Source organism: Athene noctua, chromosome 6 (genome assembly GCF_965140245.1).
Source record: "Athene noctua chromosome 6, bAthNoc1.hap1.1, whole genome shotgun sequence".
NCBI classification, from domain to species: domain Eukaryota; kingdom Metazoa; phylum Chordata; class Aves; order Strigiformes; family Strigidae; genus Athene; species Athene noctua.
The window spans coordinates 51,969,305-51,995,653 of record NC_134042.1 but is presented as its reverse complement, the minus strand read 5'-3'; the positions used below and the strand labels follow the sequence as shown (position 1 = coordinate 51,995,653).

At 52.0% G+C, this 26,349-nt stretch overlaps 1 protein-coding gene across 4 annotated transcripts; it reads right to left on the bottom strand.

Moving 5' to 3' along the window:
* Positions 1 to 3: 3 nt before the first annotated feature.
* Positions 4 to 26,349, bottom strand: MIS18BP1 (MIS18 binding protein 1). Of its 4 annotated transcripts, XM_074909042.1 has the most exons (16): positions 25,734 to 26,349; positions 22,878 to 23,000; positions 21,291 to 21,799; positions 19,568 to 19,644; positions 17,639 to 17,769; positions 11,605 to 11,695; positions 11,125 to 11,285; positions 9,795 to 9,961; positions 8,807 to 8,909; positions 5,907 to 6,768; positions 4,932 to 5,104; positions 2,948 to 3,090; positions 1,642 to 1,790; positions 1,180 to 1,261; positions 666 to 717; positions 4 to 545 (listed from the first exon to the last, which is right to left on the bottom strand). In XM_074909042.1, exons 1-16 carry the CDS (start codon positions 26,311 to 26,313, stop codon positions 448 to 450), a joined length of 3,501 nt encoding a protein of 1,166 aa, XP_074765143.1. In that variant the 5' UTR covers positions 26,314 to 26,349; the 3' UTR covers positions 4 to 447. The 4 variants fall into 4 exon arrangements, 3 of the variants coding, with proteins under 3 accessions (XP_074765143.1, XP_074765141.1, XP_074765142.1); XM_074909040.1 differs by having other exon boundaries at positions 4 to 717; XR_012633832.1 differs by having other exon boundaries at positions 474 to 545; positions 666 to 1,261.

The following is a 26,349-nucleotide window of genomic DNA, read 5'->3' as shown; positions in this document are numbered from 1 at the left end:
CCAGGCGCTGCTGCTCCCCCCCCACAGAGTCCCGTTCACACGTGAGTAAAATAAGCTCAGGCTTTTTTATTACATTAAGGAAAGGTAAAAAATCCAAACAGGAAGGTAAAAAGCAAATCCAACCCGTTAGGGGCTGTACGGGTGTGAAGGAGGGACAGCCCCGCGTCAGACATTTTAGCTTAAAATCAAACCCTGCCAGTACTCGTACGCCTGTGCCCCCCCCGGGAAGGGGCTGGGGGGAGGAGCCGGGGCCGGGAGGTGCAGCTTTGCGCACACAGAAGCCGGTGTCTGGGCACGAGGGGGCCGGGGTTCATAAACCAGGTAAAAGCGCCGCGGGCGGGGGGCCCGGGTGGGTTCCTCAAGGTGGCAGGAGCCTCCCGAGGGGCGTCCACCTCCTCTGCTCCCCCCGGAGGTGCCGCAGCGCTGAGCTAAAACCCACCGAGTTCCTTATGCGGAAGAATCGGAGTCGTCCTGCTCCTCGTCGTCTGAGGAGTTCGGTGCCTTGGCCGCGAAGAGCTTCCCCACGAGCGAGGCCTGTGGCCCCCCTGCAACCAGAGAGGGGGGGTCAGGGCCTGGCGGCGCCCGGGACGGGCCAAGCCCCTTCCGAGGGGCTTCGGCCTGCGGCGGGGTCACCGGCCGCGGGCAGGAGGGGGACGAGCGCTCACCTGCCTCCCAGCGGGCCGCGCGCGAGGCCGGCGTCCCCTGCACCTCCCCGCCCTGCCGGGGAGAGAAAGGCCGGGCTTAGGCCGCTGCTGCAGCCCGGCCCAGGCTCAGCCCGCGGGGATCTGGGCCCCGTTCGAAGCGCTCAGCTGCCACAAACGCTTCCCTAGGTGGGAGCCGGCCGGGATCGCGGCCTCTCCCGGGAAAGCTGGAGCTACACGACCTGGGGAGCTGGGGAGCAACGACAGCAGCGCGGGGAGCGGCTGGGCCTGCGAGAGACTGCGTTCCCACCGCACCGAGCGCAGCAAGGACCCGAGGTACCTAAAGGTCAAAAGCGGTTCCAAATCCTGAAAACATTAGTGTCTTCAAACCTGACAAGAAATAGCTCTTTTCTAACAAGAAAACCCCTTCTCTGAGAGAGGTGGATACCGAAGTGGGGGACGGTTCCTGTTTTCCACCTCGGGATTCTTTTCCCGCGTTAAGTGGGGCCCAGGCCGCGCTCAGGGGAAGCAGCATTACCGACTTCTTCTTGACCTTGTCCCAGGTGCCTCGGCTGCCCTGCATCTTCTGCAGCCTGCAGACGTGCCTGTCGTAGTCCTCCCTGCAGGGCGAGGGGACACGCAGGCCTTAGACCTTAATTTCAGCTCTAATTGAGAAGGACAATTAGCGCGGCCGTTAGAAACGGACATAACACCCCGGGAGTGGTCACTCAGGAGCTTAGTGCAAGGGTTGGAGGGAGGTTCTCCACCCCCCGGGTGACGCTAGGTTCCCCTCCCTCCACACAAGGCTGCGGGTTTCCAGCCCATTGCGGTTTATTTCAGGAAAAACTGAAGCAAGTGGGTTAACGAGCAGCAAATCCGCAGCTGCGGCCGAGTCGCTCCCTCCTCGAGCCGCCCGTCCTGCGGGGGCCGAGTCCCAGCCCCAGGCCTGAGCTTTCCCAGGAACTAACCCGGGGGGGGGGCTCGGGGGCACATTTCCTACCTGTTGATGGGCACCAGCATCCCGGGGCTGATGTGCTCGCACTGGGGGGTTTTCATGGTGGGGACGGTGGCCGAGGAGGGGGTGAGGGGGTTGTCCGCGAGCACAAAGTCATCGTCCTCATCATCTCGGCTGTGCCGGAACATTGGCAACTGCAAAGGCACACGGATTAGAGCAGTGCGGGACCTGCCCCAGGGAACACGAGTCTGGGGACGTCGGGCTGCTCGGGGCAGAGTTCAGGGGGAGAACAGAGCCCGGTCCCCTCCTCAGGCACTTCAGCTGCTGGTTTTGACACCCCCCCCAATTTAGTCTGGAGCAGAGGAGGCTGAGGGGAGACCTCCTGGCCCTCTGCAACTCCCTGCCAGGAGGGGGCAGAGAGGGGGGATGAGTCTCTGGAGCCAAGGCCCCAGCGCCAGGCCCCGAGGGAATGGCCTCAAGCTGCCCAGGGCAGGGTCAGGCTGGCTCTGAGGAAGGATTTCTGTGCAGAAGGGGCTGTTGGGCGTTGGAATGGGCTGCCCAGGGCAGGGGGGAGTCCCCGGGATCCCTGGAGGGGTTGAAGAGTCGGGCTGAGCCAGCGCTGAGGGATCTGGGGGAGTTGGGAACGGTCAGGGGGAGGGTCATGGTTGGGCTGGAGGAGCTGCAAGGGCTTTTCCAACCCCGATGATTCTGTCCCCTCCCGAGACACAGAGCCCAGGGCAGTGAGCAAGGGCTCTGCAGCAGCCAAACAGCCTCAGTCATACCCCTTGCTGCCCAGTGTCCTCCTGGTGCTTTCTGGCTGCTGCTACACATTCAGTAAGTAATTTCTGAATAAAGTGACAAGCTCAAAGCTGACATTAGTACTCAGGAGGATTTGGGGTTACTCAGTGTGAGGAACTGGAAGTATTAATGCCTCAGATCATCCATCCAGGGGAAGCCTCAGGGCCCAGTCACGGCCTTTGCCTGGGCCAAGGAATGGGTCTAAAGGGTGAATTCTCCCCGGAGGAAGCGCAGGGCGGGTCGCAGGGGGCGCAGCTCCCTTCCTTCACAGCCACGTTCCCCAGAGAAGCCTCCAAGGGGGAACATGGAGTAAACCCAGATGTTGGGGTGAGGCCGGTTTTACAGCCCCGCTCAGCCCGAGGCTGCTCGGCACAAGCCCCGTCCTGCGCGTCCTTGGCGCCAGCACCCCAAGGGCTGCGACGGCCCGTCTGGGAAACGAGCCTCCGCCCCAGTCCACAAAATCTCACTGACGGGGCTGAGCCAGCGACTGGAACAGCCCCTGGAGCCGCCGACCCGCGCGGCCTGCGCTCACTCAGCGTTTCCCCAGACTTACCTTCACCCTCCTGTTCTGGAAGGGCGTGGCCGTGAACACGTCGTCGTGGTCGTCCTTCGGCAGACACTCCAGCAAAGCCCTCACCTGCTGCTTCCGTTTGAAGGTGCCCACCTTGGCGGTCACCGCGGCCGGCTCCTGCTTATCTGCGTGAGCGGGAACAGGAATTGAAAACTCATCAGTGACACAGCGAGGTTTGGCAACTGGCTTGTGACAACCCGAGCTGGTGGGACAGAGCCAGGCTCTCCTCCGTGGAAATGCGGCTTCTCCATGAGACTCGGAGTTCTTACATAATTTGTTGCTTTCAGAAAGAATTTCTCTACCACGCCTCGATTGGAAGCTTCCTCTAGAGCTGTACGTTGCCCTCGCCAGGGTCACACGTCAGCTGTTTCATTGGGATTTTAACAGAGTTACCCCTGCAGCTGCACTCCAGAGACAAAAGCCCCTACGAGTTGTCACCCGCGAAGCCCAGACACGGGCGAATCCTCCACAAGTGGGACAAACGAGGCAGCACTGGCCCTCCTGGAAGGAAGGGAAGGGCCCCGCCGCTACATGCGAAACGCTGGGCAAGTTCAGAGGAACATCTGCCCGGTATCCTCATCGCCAGACAGAAACTAAAATAAGCTGCTTACACAGACAGTCAAGTAAACGGAATTAATCCACAGCTCCCAGATTTTCAGGAGGATGAAGTATTTCTGTGTCTACGCTACGATTCGTCGCTAACGGGCTGCAGTCACCCGCTGAGACAAAGGCAGCGACGGCTCCTCACTGCCAGGGAAAGCCTCGCTTACTAATTAATTACACACAGACTTGGCTTTGCCAGCATCATTTCAGCGTGTCGGGGTATCCCAAAGGCAGGGAGACTCGGAGAGGTCCCAGCCCCTGCTGTCCTGAGCCCACTGGGGCAGGCCGGCCCCTCACAAACCCTCAGAACCACCATGGTTGGGTGTTCTGCTGGGGGGGGTGGTGTCAACTTCAGCTTGAAACGGGGAAAAACCTGCTATGGGAGATCAGCAGTGGAGAAATGAACTGCAACAGCAGGAGAAGCTGGTAAAATCACAGAAATGCCGGGAATTTTGATACCACAGTAACAGTCAAACTAAGATGGTTTGTGCCAAGCACTCGACAGCAAGACCACTGCTATCGACTTCCTTACAAAAGCGACACTCAGCAGATTCTCCCACAAATTCTGTAACTGCAACAACCATTTCAAAGAAACATTCAAGATCAAGTGCATCATCCTGCACCTGGACCCTCCTCAATCTGCTGCTTTTCCAGGCTGCACACTCACAGTTCAGCAACTTCAGGGGCCGGGAAACCTGCTGAGAGCGCCGGCCCCGTCCCGCTTCGGGGCTGCAGAGCTGGAGCCGAGCGCTCCCGCCCGACACTCCTCATTTTTAACATGGTTTTAATGTTTTCAGTCAGCGGAGACCAACACGTGTCTTTAACCCCTGGGAAACACCCCCGGAGCTGTCTCTGCCGGCCGGAGGAGCCGCTGCCCCGCTGCTCTGCTCACCTCGCGGCACTGTAACCCTCTCGCTGATAAACACCCGGGCTGAGCGTCCCGGGCGCCCCCCCTCTCGTGAACATCCCTGACCTCGGGGGCAGCAGCAGGCACGGCGCTGCCAGGCGCCACAGAGCGTGACCGCGCTGCTCCTGCGGCCGTGGCCCTCGGTGCATCCCCACCCCCCAGATCCCCAGGCCTCCGGGAGATACAAATCACTGCGTTCCCTCAGGCAGGACGGCCAGTTTAAGTCTTCTAAGAAAGAAGACTAAAAAGAAAGAAAACTAGAAACCTCTAAAATACCCTTTCTCATCACTTCAGACATTTATGACGTCCTCCGAGCTCTGTGACAAACCTTTACGCTACAGGGACAACCTTCACTGTCGGACCCTGACGTGTGCTTATGTCTCCATCTCTCATTACATAATAAACACCGAGCTGAAAATTATTTAAAGACGACAAAACACCCAGGAGTGTCCGTACCTCTCAGCTCAGCTTTGCCCGGAGCAGCAGTCTTCTTGGCGGGGGGTTTGGAACCTTTGGCCTGTTGTTCCTCCACGTACTTCTGCTGGCACTCCTGGGCGGAGCGGGACCCCACGGCCATGGCCACCTCCACCCAGAAGCCGCTCCTGTGCTTGGGGAAGGCGGCGATGGCCCTGCCGGAGAGCAAAGCCGCGCCTAAACCATGCGCCCTGATCTGCGCCCTGATCTGCCCCGCCCGGAGCAGAGCCCAACCTCCTCCTCCTCCTCCTCCTCCTCCTCCTCCTCCGCAGGTCCCCCCCCAGCCCGCCCCAGCCCAGCCTCCTCAGCGGCCTCAGCTAAAAGAAACCAAACCCAACGTGGCCGCTTTATGTACGTACTCAGTGCCACCCAGTAGTTTAAGTAATTGGACAATGCATTAATTAAACATTCTTGCAGTCAATCTCCCCTCTGCAAAACTGAAATACAGAAGCAGGTCACGTTTAACATTTTGCTCCACGAGGGGAGAGAACGTGCAACCTCCGACTTACTGAGTCACAAATACCAAAGCTTGTACCGTGTTGTTTCCCCACTCACGTCCTTCAGTTTCACTCACAGGAAGGTTTATCACTTTTACCACGATGAAGTGTGTGATTTCGATAACCAGGTAGAGGAGGAGATGCCCAGCACTTGGCCTCACACCCGTGTTCCTCTCGCTGTACGCTGCTGGCAGCGTTAGGGGCTGCCACAGGCTCAGGCATCTACCGCCATTTTAGAAAATACTCAGTTGTCTCCTTTATTTCATCCCTTTTCAATTTGTTAATGAAATTTATGTTTTTTAAGAGGGCATTAAAACGCAAAGGAAACCTTTAAAGTAACGTGAAGGAGACTGAGTCTGAAAAACCCAAACGGTGGCCACACCAGCCCCCCCTGGTGCCCTCCAGCCCCCCCCAGTGCCCGAGGGCAGCTCCGCCCTGCAAAAGCAGCGCAGCCACTTGCCTGTAGAGTTTCTTCAGTTCCTTTTCAGACCAATCCTCAGTTGTCCTTGGAAAAAATTCTGGAGAATTCTGCACCTTTTCCTTCTCAGGTTCTCTTGAGTTTGCTGCTGAAGACTTGGCAGTATTAGAAATTTTACAATTTGGGTTTTTATTGGATACTGTTGAATGCTTTTTTCTGATGGGAAATTCCTCTTCACTGGTTTTGGACTCAGAGTCAAATTCAAGGCAGTATCTTGGGGTGTTGTTTCTGCTTCTCATCCTCAGTCTCAGACGGGAAGTACCAGACTCATCAGAAGGTGTTTTTCCTTCCAGTGAACCAGAATCACTGGTGGATTTGGGCAGACTTTGCCTCAGCAGTACATCGTGGGAGGCACGAGGGTGTTTTACCGCCCTTTGCTCACACGACACCTTGTTTGCATCATTCCCTAAACTTTTAGAGCTGGAGGAAGACTGAAAGTTTTGAGTCTCTCGTTTCAATAGAGGTTTATTTCTCCTTTTGACAGACAGTGGGATATCTTCACTGGATTCTTCTTCCTCACTGCTGCTTGACGATTTGGGTATTGGAGGCTTGTCCTGGAGTCGTTTGCCTGACCTCAAGGAGCACTTGTAAGCCTGCTGAGACATGGACAATTCTCCATATTCTGCCTCTCTCTTTTCCTTTGTCATTCCTGGGATTCTGCTGTTATGTTTGTTCAGTATTTCAGACTTTAAGGGAGTCAGCTGAACGGAAAGCTGCTTTGTACTTTTCATACTATTGACTGCACGATCACTTTCATCATCATCTGAAACAAAGCGCCTGGCTGCTTTGCTTCCAGTGGACATGGATTCTCTTTTGGAAGTTACTCCTTTTTCATTGTTTTTCCCTGAAAGAGATGATGGCAGTTATCATGACACACCAGACATGCCTGTGGTCTCAGAGGTGCTGAGGATGTGGGGGGTCCCATGCCCAGGAGGGTCTGAGCTCGGCTCTGCTGCTGTGGTCTGGGGGAAGGGGGAGCAGCGCCTGCAGGCATGCAGCTCCCCGTGTCCTGAGAAGCCTCTCCCCACATTAACAGAACACCAGAGTTCTTCGGGACAGGAGGATATTCTGTTGAACAGTCCTGTTGGGATACAAAACTAAACCAAGCACTGCTTCCCTCCAAAACACTGCAAAGTGTCACTGAGCGGGGAGGGAAAGCGGTGATGCTGGGAAAACATCTCACCTGCTCTGCACAGCCCGGCCCTGCCCTGTTCAGTTCACCTGGCAGGTAACTGTGAGCCTGTTTGTGCTGTCAGGGGATGGCCCCGATGTGACCAGAATCCCGGAATCATCCGGGTTGGAAAAGCCCTTGAAGCTCCTCCAGCCCAACCATGACCCTCCCCCTGACCGTTCCCAACTCCCCCAGATCCCTCAGCGCTGGCTCAGCCCGACTCTTCAACCCCTCCAGGGATCCCGGGGACTCCCCCCTGCCCTGGGCAGCCCATTCCAACGCCCAACAGCCCCTTCTGCACAGAAATCCTTCCTCAGAGCCAGCCTGACCCTGCCCTGGGCAGCTTGAGGCCATTCCCTCGGGGCCTGGCGCTGGGGCCTTGGCTCCAGAGACTCATCCCCCCTCTCTGCCCCCTCCTGGCAGGGAGTTGCAGAGGGCCAGGAGGTCTCCCCTCAGCCTCCTCTGCTCCAGACTGAACCCCCCCAGTTCCCCCAGCCACTCCCCAGCAGACCTGTGCTCCAGACCCTGCCCCAGCTCCGTTGCCCTTCTCTGGCCACGCTCGAGTCATTCAATGGCCTTTTTGGGGTGAGGGGCCCAACACTGAACCCAGGAATCGAGGGGCGGCCTCCCCAGTGCCGAGCCCAGGGCTCAGATCCCTCCCCTGTCCCTGCTGGCCACGCCAGGGCTGACACAAGCCATGTACCAGAACACCCCACACATGACTGAGCACAGCCGGCTCCACGTCCCTTCCCGTCCGGCCACCCCGGGAGGGAACAGGAGCCCCTCGCACACACCCTCCTACTGATTTGGGGCTCAGTTCTTCAGGAGCGAGAGGCGACACGCTACAGACACGTCCCAGCAGGCAGTCAAGACGCAGAGAAGCTCCACTGACACACAACCCTCACACAGAACAGGCAGGATGAAATAAGCCCTGAGCTCCCCGGGCCAGGCTCCGAGGGAGCACAGCATGGGGGGACCACTCCTGCCCCTTCACAGGCTGAAGGAACCACAAGTGTCAAGGGTGCAAAACGTGAAAGTACTGAGCAGATAGAGAAAAAAATATAAACAGAAAAAGCTGCTAAATGGCCATGACTGATAGAGCAACAGCTGATGTCCCCAGAGCTCTGCCTGCGCTGCCCGTAGCTTTTCTGCAGGAAACATTACGGTTGGTTTAAAAGAGAAACTTCTGCTTTATATTTTATATTGTTTCCAGGGTTCTGTCATTTCCCAGATTTTATGAAAACAGAAGTTTTAAAACTCTGCTAATACACTTTTTTTTTTTGCCGCCACGGGCATCATTTCACTTAACTCATCCAGCTTAAAAAGTAAAGGCAGAGCAGCAGCTCGCTGGGGGGTGACCTCCACCTCTGCTCTGGCTCCTGTAATAGTTGTGTCAGTCAAGAGATCCAAAGTACAGGAGCAGAAACTTAAAAAAAATCATCATCCTTTCATTTCAATATACAGCAAGAAATCCGCCTGCTCCCGTTATGTAAATAGAGATTTACAAACAGAGTTTGTATTTGGAGCTGTAAAACTCGGCTTTAATGCTACTCTGGTAATTCTTCATAGAAGAAGCAATTGACCATTAAAAGATTTAAATAATTCCTCTACATTAACAGGACATCCCCATACTGCTCCGGCACCCAACTCACAGTCCCGCTGATTCTAGTCAAGAACGTTAAAAAAAAGAAAAACAGAAAAAATTTTTTACCTGTACTTTGGCTTTTTGGTGTTTCTTTTGTTGCCTTCATTATTCCGTTTCTTGTATTCTTAGAGATGAAACTGGTCTTTTGGCATTTTTCACTACTAAACATCTTCAAAATAAAACAATTTAATCTAAACTTCTGCAAGAGATTACATAGCAGGCCTACCGACGCCAGCTCTGAAAAAGCCAAACGTTTACAGAATTGGTAGATTTAAGTGTCGCCTACATTGCCCAGTATCTACTAAATCCTACTGGATGAGCACAGCCCAAAGGCATGAAACCAAAGCAATAGCCAGGCTGCCTTTAAATTTAAATAATCTAAAACACAAGTTAAAATCTGAAGGCCTAGAAGCACTTGAGTTGGTGGGGAACTGGACACACGCTGTGCTGCTGGTGGGGTCAGTACAGCCCCCATTCCACAAACCGACTCATCCGAGAGAGATTTAAAAAAAAATACAAAGCTCACAACTACCACAGAGAATGCTGCTCTCCTTCACTGGTTACCAGAATGTCATCAGAGGGGCTCCGAGTGTCAGAATAAGCGCAGCCCAACTGGGGTGAGCCGGAGAGGTCAGGACACCTGGTGACACCCCGCAGAGGAAGGGGAGACCCGGCACAGCCCCGGGGACACAGCCCCACACAGAGCCACGGCGCGGGCACACGTGCCACTGCCACAGACAATGCTGCCCCCAGCAGCCTGTCACCCAAACCTGAGCTCCCCGGTTCATACGTTTATCTTAAAAAGAAAAAAAGAGCCACCCAACTTATTTTCCCAGAACTAATTCCCCCTGATCCCCATTTTCCAGACAATTATCTGATAAGGCAGAGATTCAGACTGCCTTTTTGTGTGTTTTAAAATGTTTTTATGATGTTTTTAAGATTTCCTGCCTCTTCAGGCACTTGTAAGAGCTGCACTCTGCCTGTCGGACACCTAGGCAAGCTTCTCCTTTACGTTTAACACACATTCACACAACAATAAGCAGAGGACTCTTACCACGCTCAGGTAATCTGTGCCGCCTCTGTCTAGAGTAACATCTAGTTTCTGATCAATAATCTCTCGTTGCCCACACCAGAAATTTAACGGTGGTTTAACCAGACGGCCACTACGGGTGTAAAATCCGTTTGAGTTATTCGCGACGGAACTGCGCTTTGGTGTTGTATCTATGAGAGAAAAAAAAAGAAAAAAAAAATATAGTTTTGCCCAAAATATTCTGTTGAAAATTCACCCTTGCAGACTTGACAAGCGGAGGAGCCATCTTGTGTTTAAACCAGCTCGTTTGCACTGGCTACATGGAAAATGTAAAACTTGCCACCACCTTACGCTGTTCTTTGGAAAGCGTTCAGGTGAGGAGCAAGCCTGCCTTCATCTCATTCACAAACTGCAAAAGCTACTTTGGTGAACTTTTTGGTTTTGTTTACAAGGTTAAAAATACTGTCAAAGTCATGTAGGCAAGCTGAATGATAAAGAAAAGTCAGGCTGAACAAATGCTAAGTAATGAGGGAAAAAATAAAAGAGCTTTTACAGCATTAGCAAGAAAATCTGATTATAGTATTAAGAAAGAGTAGAATGAAGTTTGGCTGAAGCACTACAGGAACCTCTGACAAGATATTAAAAGCAGTCAAAGTTAAAACCACAAGCTACTGCATCCCTAACAAAGCCAGGACTGTGTTCCAAGGCAAAGAAACGCCAGGGGGGCCCTGAGGCCTGGCCTTCACAACCATCTCCTCTGGGAACAGGCAGCGTGAGGAACCTCTCCACACCCAATTCCGTCCATCCCAGCTGTCATCACTGGGCCTCAACTGCGGCAAAACCATTAAAATGCCATAAAACAAACCTGCTCAAGGTCTTGATGTGAGTTTAAACTGACCCGGCTAAAAAAAGGGGGTGGGTGCTGGAGGGGGAGAGCCCCAGGGACGGGGCCTTGAGGAGGCCTTCAGTCCCCTGCGTGTCCTGGAAGGACTGAGGAGAGTTCGTTATGCAAATTAGCAACTGGAAAAAAGTCCAGCTCGCTGTTAGAATAACCAGCTCTGGAGCCACAGCCTCCTGACTGCAGCTTCCTCCACCCTCAGGACAGCCCCCGACCACTCGTGTGGTAGCTGCTGCACATCAGCAAACCAGAAATAAAGAAACGAGGCTTTTGATCGCTGCAGCCTAAGCGAACACAAACAAAAACTTCACCCAACAAGAGGTGTGTTACTTCTTCCCTACAGCCTAATCAACAAGACACAATCTAGACAGGTACTAAGGTATCTTTTTCAGGGGAAAACAGCTCTCAAAAAGACCCCCACTTTTTTTCTGAAGGAAAGGATTATTAAATACCCACAGGTATTTTCATCATTCTTCAGTAATACTTCATAGGTGGTGTCGATTCTGGTTTCAGGCCTCTGTACCCCTCTTGCTGAATCTTCTGTGTTTTTCAACACGTCCGTATGCACCACTGAGCCACTCTCTTTATTCTCACCAGTATTTTGTTTTCCTTCTTTCCTAAGGATTTGGAGTTTAATAGAAGAAACGATAAACACCTGAAGCAGTTGTGCTTTAACACATTAACCTACATAAACTCAGTCTTCCCCTCAGCTGGGCCAGAGCCCAACAGAAGAGGGTGGGCATGGAATCAGTGAAGCCCTTTCCTCCTGGCCACCCTTCCGAGGGAGCAGCCAGTGTTTGTCTGGAACAGACACATCGCACAGAGCACATACATCTACAACCTTTTATACTCCTCTAGCAAAATATTCTTAAAAAGAGAATCTCAATAAATACTTAAAAAAACATTGCAATGAAACAGAATCCCCAAAGGAATTACCTTTTCTTTTCTTCAAGAAACTCCTCGACATATTTCTTCCACTTTCTGGAAAACCCATATGCAAATTTTTTGATGAAATAGTAGGGAAATCCTGTTTGAAATAAAAGTAGGGAAATCCTGTTTGAAATAAAATTAGCTGGCAGCTGAGCAATCCTTTCCATCAGGAGGGGCAGAAACAATAGCACAATCATGGTTTTGTCAGTGCCTCAGAAGCTCACTACATCTTCAAACACTAGAGACAGGTTCCCCCAGTTCAAGAGCACCACAAACTTCACAAAAAAGTCAACCCGGGGGTCACCAGTTGCAGGTGCCAGCACCCAGAGGCAGCACTCCAGTTTGGGGGACTGGGAGCAGAAGCCTTCCCAGTCCAGAGCACCAGGACTCCCTCAGAGCACCCAAGGTTCTTGGGCTCCTGGGAGGGCCAAGCTGCTCAGGACTTACAGTGCCCAGGGAACTCCACCAGGAAGAAAGCTTTATTTTGCTTTGCTGCAGAAGCTGTGCCCTGGAGAGCACCCACGAGGCTCAGACAGAGCACAACTGCATCAGGATCTGGTGCAAAGTGTCTATTATAACCTGAAAAGGTCTTCAGGTAGCAGATACAACACAACGACTCTAGTTTTGTCTCTGAAATTGGAAAAACAACTCTAAAACCAATTATCGATGGAAGAGCATTGTGTAATCCTTTGTTGGAACAGAGAAGGAAAAAAGCATCCCTTGAGCTCCAGCCTTTCCGAGCAAAACACTGGACATCTACTGCTCCGTGGGGCACCACCACGGACCCTTCTCGGGAGGGCGGGAGCTGTGCGGGGCAGGACCACGGCGCTGAGCCACGCTCACACCTGGGACACCAGCAGCGGCCAGCCGCTGACCCCGAGCGATGGGCTGCGGCAACACGTGGTCAGAAAGAGCTTAAGTGGTCACCCAGTTAGCTGGAAGGCTGGGAAGCGGTTCTCTTTACTGGGAAGCCTTCAAGAGGCACACGAGTCGAGAAAAGAGATCGCATTCACAGACTGTTAATCCTGGGAGCTGAAAGGCTCTGACCGCCAGCCTGCACCAACAGCTGCAGGAACTGAGCCCCTCCAGGAGGATGGGAAACGAGACGGGCTCCCTCTTTCACTGTACAACCAACGGCCCCCAGCCCCGACCAGGGAAAGGTACTAACAGCAGAGGTCTGAGCAGCGTGTAGAGGAATATTCCCCCCAAAGCAATCTCCCACCCTCCAACGGAGAAATCAGCACTGATTTCTGGGTATTTAAGAACCCTAAAGGCGTTTGTCTTCCAGGAGATTGCTCTGTCTCCCATGGAACTCATGTAAAACTTCAGCATGGACAAGATCCTGGGCAAGGGTTTCCACAAATGAGATGCACATAGCACGAAAAATATTTTATTTCCCCTCTAGTAGGTGGTTTTTATTTTTTTTATTCTGTTATTGCAAGAGACTGCACGCAACTGATCTTTATTTACCATCTCCCTTCCCTTTGTTACTTCATTAACCTCTCCCACACCTCCTCCCCGGTTTCCCATTTCGCAGGCAGAACATCATAACTTAGTCTGCCCCGTGAAAGCCCTCTCGTAACTTTACGCACATTATTCTTCTCCACACATTCCCTACTGCTGCATTCTTTCTGAGAGTAGGTTGTTGGGGTTTTTCTGCGGGGAGGAGGAAGGAAAGATGCAGAGCCGTAGTCAGGCTGCAGGACGTTGATGTATTGTACAGCTTTCCCAGCCCAGTGCAGTGCTTTTGTTCCGTTCGTTTGCAATGTTCACGTTGTTTAACTGCTGGGGAATGTGAAGCTGACCCTGGAACAGAGTCACCCCTCAACCCCCAAACCCTGTTCCTCGTTTTTTACAGCCACAGAGACTCTCACAACACCCATCACCAGGTACTGCCAGGCAGGGGTTGGGCTAATGACCTTTAAAGGGCCCTCCCAGACCAACCTGTGAACCCCTTCTGTGACACGTGCACCGCCACACTTTCTCCCAGCACCATCTTAGTTATCAATTTCATCATTTTTATGCCCATTTTGCAACCTTTACGACATGCTTTGGGGGCAGCACTCATCCTTACCCTGCTGCTGCAACTTAGCAACACCCGCCAACAGCTGCTGCTTCCCAGCTTGGTCTTTTCTGCAAAGTTGATGAAACTGCTCAACACCCCCCTCATTAAGGGATTCTTTTTATTCCTCTCATTTTCTGTTGATATCTAAACGGGCGGAAGCTCCTCCTCACATAACTGCTTTGCATCGTTACAATCTTCCCCAAGAGCCCTGCTAGAAGCCCAGAGTCCAGGGGCCCCAAAGAACTCCGACCGCAGGGTGAGGCATTACTCCACCCGTGGCGGGCGTGGGTGCCTTCCCCCGTACCTGCCTGCCTGTGCCTCCGCCAGGGCCCTGCCTTACGGCCCTCTGCTGCCGCGGCACCTCAGGGCAATGCCCAGCTCCACCTGCCTTCACCCCGAGGGACTTGGGAAACAACGAAGCTTTGCGTCAGGCGCCTTTCAGGCCCGCAGGTATGGAAACGGGTGTTACACACGAGCTACCTCGCCCTTCAGCTCCTGTGAAAGGCTTCAGGAGCAGCATTTCCTTACAGCACAGGGGCAGGGTTCGGTATTCCCCGCTCAGCAGGAAGGGCGTCGGGCAGAGCCCAGCAAGCGCCACGGCACAGACACAGGCTGGAAGGGAACGAGAACCCCGTGGGCTGGGCGCAGCGCCCCTGCTGCGGGGCCGTTGGGACTCCAGGCCCAGAAAACCCCTTTCCAGGAGCAGAGCCCCTGCAGCCAAACACCACGCGCTGTCCCCCGAGTGTCACCACCAGTGACGAGGTTCGGTAGCACACCCAGAGCCCCAGATCGCTCATAACCCTGCTGAGAAGGAGGCAGAAGCAGGCAAGGGCCCAGCTCTCGCTGCAGCACATTTCATGAGCGATTCCACCACTCGTGGCTTGGAGGACGGGTCAGGGATTCCCCAGGCACGAGTTCTGTGCTGCTGCAGCTCTGTTCATGGGAAACGCACAGCTCGGGCTGGAGCTGGGGCCTTGCTCCTCTCTGCCTACAGCACCTGGTCTTTAACATCTCTCTTCAGTCTCTCAGGATTGAATCTGCCCAGGGCATTTGCCACACAGGGCCCAGGAGGGTTTCTCCAGGTGCTGGGGGATGGAGGCGGCGAGGGGGAAGCTCAGAAGGATGTTTTGCCATAAGTGCCAAGTCTGAAGATCAGAAGAACTGAGCCAGCAAACATTAACTCTTGGGCTCAGGAAACCTCCGTAGGACTTGAGCCACTCTGCAGTCTCTTGCTGTCAACTTTTCCATCTCAGGGAATTAAACATTTATCAGAGAAAATAAACACATTCAAGGAGCAGCCAAGTCAAGTATTTTGCAGTACTGGGCTGCATTCTGACAATCAGAAAAAAAAAAATTAAAGCCACAGACACAACTTTGGATGCCTTGTGCTAGGCCTGAAAGAGCAAAGAGTGCACACATGCTCCTTGAAAAAGTGTGATCCCACCCACAGGCACATCAGTAAAGGCAAGTGTTTATTCCATCTGTGCCACAGATCATGGAATCACAGAATCCCAGGTCGGAAGGGACTCAGGGATCATCTGGCCCAATCCTTCTGGCAAAAGCACGGCCTAGACAAGCCGGCCCAGACCCCTGTCCAGCTGAATCTTAAAAGGGTCCAAAGTTGGGGCACCCACCACCTCCCTGGGGAGATGATTCCAGCGGCTGGTTGTTCTCAGTGTGAAAAATGTTCCTGTTGTGCCCAGTCAGAAAGTCCCCAGGAGTAACTTGTACCCATGACCCCTCATCTTCTCCGTGTGACTCCCTGTACAAAGGGAGTCTCCACCTTCTTTGTAGCCCTTTACACTCTGGCACACGGGGATAAGGTCTCCCCTCAGCCTTCTCTTCTAAGGCTGAACACACCCAGTTCTCTCAGCCTTCCCTCACGTGGCTGCCCAGTCCCTCGATCCCCTCCGTGGTCCATCTCTGGGCCCTCTCCAGCCTGGCCACAGCTTTTTTGTACAGCAGGGACCAAAACTGAGCACAGAATTCCAGGTGTGGCCGGGCAAGCGCGGAGCAGTGGGATAACGACCCCTTTATCTCTGCTGGTGACACCCGTGTTGGTGCAGCCCAGCACCCCGTGGCCTCCCTTTGCCGTTGCAGCTCCCCGGTCACTCACGTCGGGCTCGTTGTCCCCAGAGCTGCTCCCCAGCAGGTAGAGCCCAGCCTGGGCTGCACTCCTGGACGATGTTTTCCCAGGTGCGAGCCCTGACCCTTGGCCTTGCTGAGCTTCCGAAGGTCCTTCTCAGCCCCTCGTCCAGGCCGCGCAGGCCTCCCTGCAGGGCGGCTCTCCCTTCCGACGCGTCCCCACTCAGCTTGGCAACACCAAACTCCACCAGGGTGCCCTGAGCCCACCATGCCAACCGCTTATGGAGATACTAAATAGCACTGGGCCCAGTGCCGATCCCTGGGGGACCCCAATTGTGACTGGCTGCCAGTTTGAGAAGGAGCCATTTCCCACCCCCCTCTAGGTGCAGCCTGCCAGCTAGTTCCCCCCCCAAACCCCTTGTCTAGGCCATGACACACCCATTTCTCCAGGGGGTGGCTGTGGGGAACCGTTATCACACAGAATTGTCTGGGTTGGAAAAGCCCTTGCAGCTCCTCCAGCCCAACCATGACCCTCCCCCTGACCGTTCCCAACTCCCCCAGATCCCTCAGCGCTGGCTCAGCCCGACTCTTCAACCCCCCCAGGGATCCCGGGGACTCCCCCCTGCCCTGGGCAGCCCATTCCAAGGCCCAACAGCCCCTTCTGCACAGAAATCCTTCCTCAGAGCCAGCCTGACCCTGCCCTGGGCAGCTTGAGGCCATTCCCTCGGGGCCTGGCGCTGGGGCCTTGGCTCCAGAGACTCATCCCCCCTCTCTGCCCCCTCCTGGCAGGGAGTTGCAGAGGGCCAGGAGGTCTCCCCTCAGCCTCCTCTTCCCCAGACTGAACCCCCCCAGTTCCCCCAGCCGCTCCCCAGCAGACCTGTGCTCCAGACCCTGCCCCAGCCTTGGAGAGATGCAGGAAGGCGATCAGCGTTGTTGGCACAACTTGCCCTTGGGAATCTGTGCTGGCTTTTCTCAGCCACATGCTTCATTTGACTTCTGACAGCCCCCAGGAGGATTCTTTCCAGAATTTTCCCAGAGGTTGAAGATCGATGGGGCTGTAATTCCCCAGATCCTCCCTTAAGCCTGTCTCGCAGATGGGGTGACACTGACCCTCTTCCAGTCTTCTGGGCTGTCCCCTGATCTTTGTGACATCTCAAGGATTATGGAGGTGACCTTTATGTTCCTAGAGCTGCCTGTAAGCACTAACACGGCAGCTCATTTACTAGTCAACATGACAGAGGGTGTACGTGAAGCAAGAAAAATGGAATAAAGCCCAGCCTAACTTTAACTCTGTTTGTAAATTAAGTTTCCTTTAAAATTCCACGTTTTAAAGGAATCTGAAGCATGAAGTCTTTCTGGATTTGGTATAACACACCACTCAGACCCACAAGATGGATCAGATTACTAAATTAAAAAGCACTGACACCACAACTAGTCTATCTCCAAACAGAAATTCCATGTAGTGTTACAGAGCTAGTTGTTAATTACTGGATAGCAAGTCACAGATGGAACACAAACACCAGAGTAATTTCAGTAGTGCATGAACAATCCCTGTTTGAATGTCTTTGCACTATTTAAATGCCAAAGCACCGACCAAAATTACCTAAAGGCAACCTTAGCAAAACCCAGTTTAAAAGAAGGTACCCGCTAGCCAACTTCATGTGCTGAAAGCCCTCTCTGTGCCCACAGCACCCTAAAAACACAAGCTACAGTTAAAACTTCAGCTAGTTTTCAGAACTCTGGTTGCTGGAGTCCCTTCCCAGCACGTGCTGAATACCCACTGAGCCCAATTAGTGGGAAAAGACAACGTGTTCGCCTCAGCAGCATGCTCAGTCATAAATCTAAAGCCCTTCTCGGTTGGTCATGTTACATTAAGAATCATCTCCTTACCTTCATTTCTCATCAAAGCTGAATTTATCTTTCCCTGTAGCAAGTAGATACAGCCAGACAACGTCTTCACTTTGTTGCGCGCTATGCGTTCCGTAACCGCGTTACTACATCGAAACACATCTTTTGTATGTCTGAGAAAAGACAGATAACACAAAGGAGAGAAATAAAACAGCATTTCCATAAAAAGGATTCAAAACTAGAGTACTGATATTCCATATGAGACTGGCAGCATTATGTATTTTCGGAGCGATATAGACACTGGCAGGCTGCGCTGGGTTTTCTTCTCTTAGCTTGGAAGAGAAACAGTTGTGGCCTCATCTAACACTTGGTCAGGAGACAGAATGAACACGCCAGCTACTGCAGCCGTGAGTCACAGAACATCAGCCTGACACCGAGCTGCAGAAGCAAAATGGACTAAAGGACTCCATCCCGCTCATTACTGCGGTGACACCGTTACACAAGCTACAGAACTACCATTATACAGGTCAAATGTTGGTTTTCCCCACGATGATTGTATTTATTTCTGCCCTTCCTGTTTAAAGAGAACAACTGAAGAAGGAGCCCTTCTTCACGTGCAAAAATTGGAGTTGTTAAGAAATTAAGGGACTTCTCCATGAGAAATAAAAAACAGACCCAAGCATTAAAATAGAAAAATCTACAGTGTTGGGGGTTTTTGGTTTTTGTTTTTTTTTTTTAATATATTTTTACAACAACAACAGACCAAACTACAGAACAGTATTAAGGACTGAAACCCAAGATGACAGTGAAAACATTCAACCGTGTAACTTGTCATAAAACATCAACGGCAGCAGTTGAGAGTTCATCAACCCCCTCAGCTCAGAGGGTCTGTAAAGCGAATCGAACCTATCATGCGTAAGCCACAGGCTTCAAATACACCAGCACAAGTGAAAAGAGAACATGCTGCTGGTGGGGAAGGGTGTGAAGTGAGGGGATCAGTTGTTCCAGCCATGAAACAAATGTCAGTTCCTACTACAGATCCTAGCACAGGGTACAGAGCCTCGCCACCTCTTTGTAAGTTAGGAGATACTAACCACAAAGGAGTAGAATACTCTTTTCCAAGGGTGTATTTTCACGTTGTCTTCAAACAACTGTATTGCATGCTAAGCCTCTCCTTTGTTTTGACACTTGTTTTCCTGATCTTATCACTATTTGAATACAAGCCGACTAAAAACATAACCAAAAAACCCACAGAGACACTTTTCAGGTGGATCAGCTGCCACCGTGGTTCACCCTACAGCTGTAGGAGCAAATACTACAGCACTGAGTTTGACTTAAAACAGCCACAAAACAGGATTTTTGTGAAGTGATGTAGAAGCTCCTAAGACCACTAGTCAGCACCAGTTGGAAGGGGATCTACTAGACTCAGGTCTGGACTTTGGAATAATTATTTAAGAGTAGTTTCCTGCATGCAGGCACTCTACCTCTTGCACACAGGAAGGAATTCACTCTTCCTCAGTAAGGAAGTTGAAACTGCAGCATCACTCTGTACTACCAAAGGCTACGGGTCAGGTCTGTGAGGGTGCAGCTCCCGTGGCCACCTCAGCCCAGCTAAGGAGGGCAACCCCAGCACCCCTCAGCCCCCAGGAATCAGCACGGCAGCGTGGCAGGCTCTGAAGCAAAGGGGCTCAGCGTGCTTAGGCAGAGAGAACTGTGTTTCAAAAAACAATGGTAAGAGCTGTAAGCACCGTGACAAGGGCTAGGGTGCAAGCAGAGCGTTCCCGTGGCTGGGGAGGAAGCCAGCAGAAGCGTGGGGAGCTGCTTCCAACAGCTACCAAGATATTCCAAGGTTATAAGTCTCCAAGGTGGAGCTACTCAGCCAGGAGAGGATGGAAGAGCCTTCCCAGCTCAGGTGCTGAAAGCCCACCAACAGGTTTTACATTGCATTTAAATCAGAACATTTTTTCTTACTTCTCTTTTCCTTCAACACATATCGCAGTGTTATCATCCAGCACTTTAACTCTCCATTTGGTTAGGCAGACAGTTTTCTGTTACAGAGGAAAAAAAAAAAGTAATTTTTAAATTAGACTAAGCTATGCAACATCACCAAGGCATTAGCAAAATAGAAATTAACTCCTGTATAACTTGAAGATATTTAGACCCCATCCTCCAGACCAGAAAAACTGAAAATAACCATTATACACATAAATGTTAAAACATAATCAAGATAATGCATAAGTGAAGTCAGGAATTACAGAAACTTTTGAGAAATTGAATGTTGACTTTCAGAAGACACTGGCCAAAGCCTCTAGGAAAACCCAAAAAGCTCCTCACAAAAATACCAACACTACGCCATACCTCTTACATTTTGTGATCAGTCTTCTATTACTGTTCAGAAAAAAAAGTTATCCACGAAAAACTGTATGTATTAGCTAGGTTATTGCTAAAATTTAGACAGTATTAGAACGACTAGATCTGATACTAGCAGGGACACAGACCCAGCTGCAGTACCTCCATTTTGCATTGAGCAGCCAGCAAGCCCATTGAGCTGCGGTTTGGAAAACCATGTGAAACCATACCACTGTTTTAAAAAAAAGCTGCTCAGAAAACTGCTTTTTAACATCTGAAACTATCACTATTTCCCCTCACGACTTCAGTGAATAAACTCCATCTAAAGGATGTTAGTTAGCCTTTTGACCCTGACCCCACTGGGTTCACACCGAGCGAGGAAGGGGACCCGGCACACGTGCCAGCACCTGCTCCATCCTCAGATCTGTAACAACATCCCCTCTGGCATCTTCTACCCAGCTACAAATCTTCAATATTAACAGATACCCGTTCCTTACCTAAATCAAGGCTCATCATAAAGGTAATTTTTTTTTTAAATGCAGGAAAACATATCAAACATGCTTGACAACAGTGAGGGAGAATGAAACTATTAACCTGTTTAACCTGAAGAGGACTGCAATCCCCCAGACTTCTCCAGGGAACAAAGGAAGCTCCCACCCGGGAAGGCATGTTCCACCTGCCCTGGGGTAATCCCCGAGGAAGGCAAAACACTCCAAATACACCCCTTCCCTTCACATTTATTCAGGGAGTTTTACCTCCTGGCATGTACTGAACTGAAAATAAGACCTGCAGACTACTCTCCTAGGAAGAAGATTCTTGTCCCACTTAACTCCACAGAAGTTTGGATATTCTGTAGGAAAGCCAAGACTTTTCCCTCGCCATCTGCTGTATAGATTCGGATTAACTTTAGAACCAGGCCACAGCTAGGAAAGATCTTTCCTCCTTGGCTTTGTGTAGGCAGCCAAGAGCTGGATCGGCCAGCGATTTGTTTCACGTCCATCATACCAACACGTGGCAATTAGCATCTTAAAGAGAGCGGGTAGGAAGCTCCTTCAGGTAGAGAATGCTTTCAGCGCATACCATGGCTAAACACTAAAATAAAAGCCCTTTTTATCCAAAAAAACCCCTACAAAAAAACCTGCCTGAATATTGTCATCTTGGAGTACAGGAAAAAAAAATCATTTAGATGGAAAAGCGTTTATTAGTAAGATCTAATACAATAATATTTAGTCTTTTCTGAGCGCTCATTACTTTTGACAAGAAAAAAGATAAATAAATCACAACTACGAGCTACAAGCAGCCCACAGGAACGTATCAGCTGCCCTGAAGTATTAGGTTCTCCCACCTCTTGGTCTGCTTTGCCGGCAACGTGATCTGTACCAGGTTTATCCAAAGGGACCTTACAGCCTTCTGTCAGCTTCTGCTTCCTCAGAATGTTCACTCTGGGGGAAGAGAGAATCACCCTGCAAAAGCACTGTGAGGGCTTCTGGGGATTAGTCTCTAGTACCTCTTGCACCCCATGAGCGGTTTCCTTATCACCTGGCTGCAACTCTCTTCCGCCTTGATCAAGTTCAGTACATTTTGCTTCTCCATTTCTCTCCCTTTCTTCTAACTGACCCCCATTTTTTAAAGGGGTGGAGTTCAAATTCACAGAACTAGTCACTGTATTTTGAGGCATTTCATCATCAGTATCCATTAATTCCACACAGAAACTATCCTGATCCTCTCTGTTGGAGGCCACACACTCGGGGGGGTCATTCCCAAGCTGCTCAGCAAAAGCAGCTTCGTTTAACGGCTTTTCTGTAGCTGTGGAAGGAGGAACATTCTGCGTGATGGGGTTTGGAGGGGTTGGATCTGCCCGTTAAAAAAAAAATATAAAGAAATTAGTGATATTTGAGAACTAATACAAAATACATTCACAAAGTTAGCTGCACTTTTAGTAAGAGGAGGCTGTATTGATTAGCACCGCAATTGCAAAAGCTCTGCCCGTCTCAGTTGTTAATGGTAACAGCAAGTCACTCTTTTCTTTGCATTTCTTCAGAGTAGCTTTTCCTCACCACCAGATCAAAACCCCTGCTGTTACTGACTTCCAGATACCCCACTTTTCCCCCAAACCAAGCCAATGCACATCGTATCCGTTAATAGCGGATCTTTACCACTCCTCTCTTTTCTTTAATGGATTCTCCTTGCAGAGAAAAATAAAAATACCTGTTTTCACAAAACCCAAAATCTCAAATATTTCCACCCTTCCTGACTTCAAGACCTGGACTTCTGGCTATGCTGCTGCTCTGCTGGGAGCTACACGTAGCCTTGGGTTTTGAGTTTTCAGATCAATTAAGTTCAGTTTGAAGTTGAACACTACTAAGACTTTGGCATGTGTCATTTTCTCCACCTGCATTTTCAAAACTGAATTACGGGACAGAAGCATATACAGGGTCACTATTGAGTAACAACATGGAAAACAACAAATACGAGAGAATTTCTCATGGAACCAATCCGTCTCTCATTATGTATTAAAAGCTAAGGGGGACCCAAAAAAAAGAGCCAGCATGTAAGAGGTTTAGAAATTTTTTTCCATCAAGTTTCACATTCAAACGACCAAGTATTACCCTTCATCTCTGAAGAACTTTTAACCACATCAGGAGCCTGAAGGTAAATGGCTTTTGTTGTCAAGGGAGACAGCACACTCAAAGGGAGCAGCAATGTCAAGCTCCAAGGTCAGAAGCCTGCAGCCCCAAACCACAGTTAAACCAAGCCTAAGGCCATCTCCAGGTTTGAAAATGCAGGTTTGCAGGTTTCTTCCTCTATTTTCCACTGCACGCAGAGTGCGAAGAAGAAGATACTCTGCCAAAGCATGCGAGAGATGACAAGCAAGAGCAGAAACCCCAAAGAGAAGGAAGCTGTCGCAGTGTTCCAGAGCAACACCAGGTACCTCTCTGCTGCTGCAGTTTCTGCTTTATCCGCAGGAAGAACTTCTGAGGGGATTCCAGTACAAGAGGGTCTATGGGTAGTGCTTTTGTGGCTTGCTTCTCAGGAATCTGAGTGCAAAACAGTTCTGGAAAATAGTAATACAAAAAAATCTTTGAATTTGGGCAAGAAAAATATTTTTACGTTGGGTGCAGGGGAAGCAAAGTACACACTCTGTAATATATTAAACTCCTCTACACAACAACATGTTTTCTTCTCTTTCCAAGATGGCTAGGCACTGCAACCTTACCCTTTTCATCAGTGAGAAACACCCTCAAGTGTGTGTCTGCATGTGTGGGCATAACCCAGCCCACAGCAGTCACCAGGAGCTTGCAGGTGCCCCCAAATGGGACATCTCTCAGAGCAGTAAGGCCTAACAAGTAGCAGCAGTACCAACCCCCTTTGCTATTGGATCGAAAGTCATTATCAGTCTGTGATGTGATGACGCAAGGGCAAAAGTTGAGCTTTGGAAATCTGCTGTTAGAAAGGAAAGAACACTTCAGGAGCTTTCACCTTTCCTAATAAAACAGAATCACATAATGGTGTGGTTTAGAAGGGACCTTAAAGCCCCTCCAGTGCCACCCCCTGCCCCAGTCAGGGCCACCTTCCACCAGCCCAGGTTGCCCAAAGCCCCGTCCAACCCGGCCTTGAACCCTTCCAGGGAGGGGGCAGCCACAGCTTCTCTGGGCAGCCTGTGCCAGGGCCTCACCCCCTCACAGGGAGGAATTTCTGTTTATTATAAGAAGGTCCGTGTCCTTCTGCTGTTGGTGCCCCAGAGCTGGACCCAGCCCTGCAGGGGGGTCTCCCAGAGCGGAGCAGAGGGGAGAATCCCCCCTGGCCCTGTGCCCCCCCTGCTCTGGGTGCAGCCCAGCACACCGTTGCCTTTCTGGGCTGCCAGCGCACGGTGCTGGCTCACAGGCAGTTTCCACCCTCCGACCCCCCCAAGCCCTTCTCCTCGGGGCTGCTCTCCAGCCCCTCCTCGCCCAGCCTGGGTTTGTGCTGGGGATTGCCCCGACCCACGGGCAGGACCGTGCCCTTGGCCTTGTTGAACTCCACGAGGTTTGCAGGTCCCCCCTCTCCAGCCTGTCCGGGTCCGTGGGGATGGCACATCCCTGCCCTCAGCGTGTCCCGCACACACAGCTCGGGGCCGGCGGGGAACTTGCTGAGGGGCCTCCATCCCGCTGTCCGTGCCATTGATGACGATATTAAACAGTCCCAGTCCCAACCCCGAGCCCTGAGGACGCCGCTCGTCACCGCTCTCCCCTTGGACATGGAGCTGCTGACCACAACTCTGAGTGTGACCATCCAGGCAGCTCCTCGCCCCCTGAACATTCCACCCATCAACCTCATGTCTCTCCCATTGAGAGGGAAGGATGCTGCAGAGGACCGTGTCAAAAGCCTTACAGAAGCCCAGCGAGGTGATATCCGTAGTCCGTAGCTCTTCCCTTGTCCCCTGACGCAGTCCCTCCACCCTAGAAGGGCCCAGGTTGCTCAGGCAGGACTCACCCTTGGCACTGCCACACTGGCTGTCCCCAAGCACCTCCCTGTCCCCCGTGCCCCTCAGCACAGCTCCCAGGATCTGCTCCGTGAGCTTCCCAGGCACGGGGGTCAGGCTGACAGGTCAGCAGTTCCCAGGGTTCTCCTTCCTACTTCTTAAAAATGGGGGCAGTGCTTCCCTTTTTCCAGTCACCATAATAATGGTTTCATCTCACTTTTACTGTATCCAGCAGAAATACGGAGAGTAACAAGTGGTTTTACATTACAGATAGGAGGTTTAGGAAGACTTTTTCACATCTAACCGTAAAACGAGGGCAGGGTCACCTCCATCACTGCAAGGTCTTTGAGAACAGCTCCACAGTCCCCCGGTGAAAGCAGTGTACATGCTGCTGGCCAGATAAGACAGGCTGAGCACCTTGCCTCGTTTCCTGCAGTTATGTCTTAAAATGAACACAGACAAACCAGGTAGGTCTTAACCCCCACCCAAAACTGGATAAAAGTTTACTACAGGGGATTGCCAAGTACTGCACTTCAAAGAGGAACACACGTAGTGATGAAGCATAACCCTTCTGATCAGCCCGGCAGTATTTCGGTTGGTCTCCCACTCTGGGTGCTCGCAGCGTGAGAATAACAGGGCAGCACCGCGGGACACCTTCCTCGTTAAACTGTCACCTTTAGAGATACTCAGGAAGCAGAAGGAAGGCCCTTCCTTCCCCCTCGGCTACAGCAGCTTTACAGGCAGGGGCAGAGCGCTCCCAAATTCCCGTTCTGTCTGTCAGAAACAGAGGATGCACTGGAAAAGCCATCAGAGCAGGCAGCGCAGGGAAACACCCCAGAAAGATTTGAAAACCCAAACAATCCTTCCACCAGCCTCTCATTTCTGTAGTGCTCGTGGGGAATAGTTAAAGTAATAGTTTTAATTTTAAAAGAAACCTTATTTTTAACTTTTAACTTCTTTTTAACTTTCTCTGAAAGTGTCAATCCCATTCACAAACAGAACAGAGGGAGTTGTTAGTCAGACGGAGCAAGAAAGGGAAAAAACACCATGGGAGGGATTCCTCTAAGGTAAGGAAAGGGGAAGAGAAATCAGCTGTGCTACGGACATATCTTAGCATCCATCCAAACTTGTTTTTTCCTATAAAAAACCCCAACGCAAACGCCCGGGGGAAAGCCAGTACTGGCACCAATAGTTTTTACACCTACGAACACGCGCTGGCTACCTTCTCCAGAGCCTGGAAGAGTCATCAGCCAAAGGCAGAGAAAGTCACCCCGAGCTACCCGTTAAACGCGAGAGAATCTTCCGAGAAAAATCAAGCGAACAAACCTTTTTCCAGCTGGACGTACCCAGCGAGCACCTCGGCGGGTCCCTGCCCGCCCTCCTCCGTGACCGGTTTCTTCAGCCTCCGCCGCAGCTCCCAGGGATTGAGGGGGGGGGTCAGGATCAGGTCCCTGGTGCAGGCGCTCGGCGGCGCCTTTCCAGCGGGCAGCCCGGCGCCCTGCTCCCGCCGCAGGGCCCGGGCCTTCATCCGAAGGAAGATTTTAGACGGGGACTCGTGGGCGGGAAGCTCGCTGGCCCGTCGCTTCAGACGCCGCCCGGGGCCAGCGCCGTCAGCCGCCGGGCTCTCGGCATGGCTCTCCGCGGCCGGGTTCTCCTCGGCTCGGCTCTCCGCGCCCCGGGGCCCCTCGGCTCGGCTCTCCGCGCCCCGGGGCCCCTCGGCTCGGCTCTCCGCGCCCCGGTTCTCCTCGCCGCCCGCCGGCTCGGCGGCGGCCTGGACGGTGCCCTGGCACCTCAGCAGCTCCCTCAGGGGTGCCAGCGCGCCCGCGGGGACGCTGCTCAGGGACACCGCCCGCAGGGACGGCTCGCCCTGGCGGCGGGCGGCGACGCGGCTGGGGGTCACGATCATGTCGGCGGGCGGACCGCGGCCCTCAGGGCCCGCGCG

Excerpts from the sequence above, each read along its gene's own strand:
- MIS18BP1 (XM_074909040.1), bottom strand. The coding sequence starts at position 26,313 with ATGATCGTGACCCCCAGCCGCGTCGCCGCCCGCCGCCAGGGCGAGCCG. Across the intron at positions 19,645-21,290 it reads CCGGCAAAGCAGACCAAGAG|AAAACTGTCTGCCTAACCAA; the intron begins GTGGGAGAACCT and ends CCTCTGTAACAG. Across the intron at positions 5,105-5,906 it reads GAACTGAAGAAACTCTACAG|GGCCATCGCCGCCTTCCCCA; the intron begins GCAAGTGGCTGC and ends GCTCTCCGGCAG.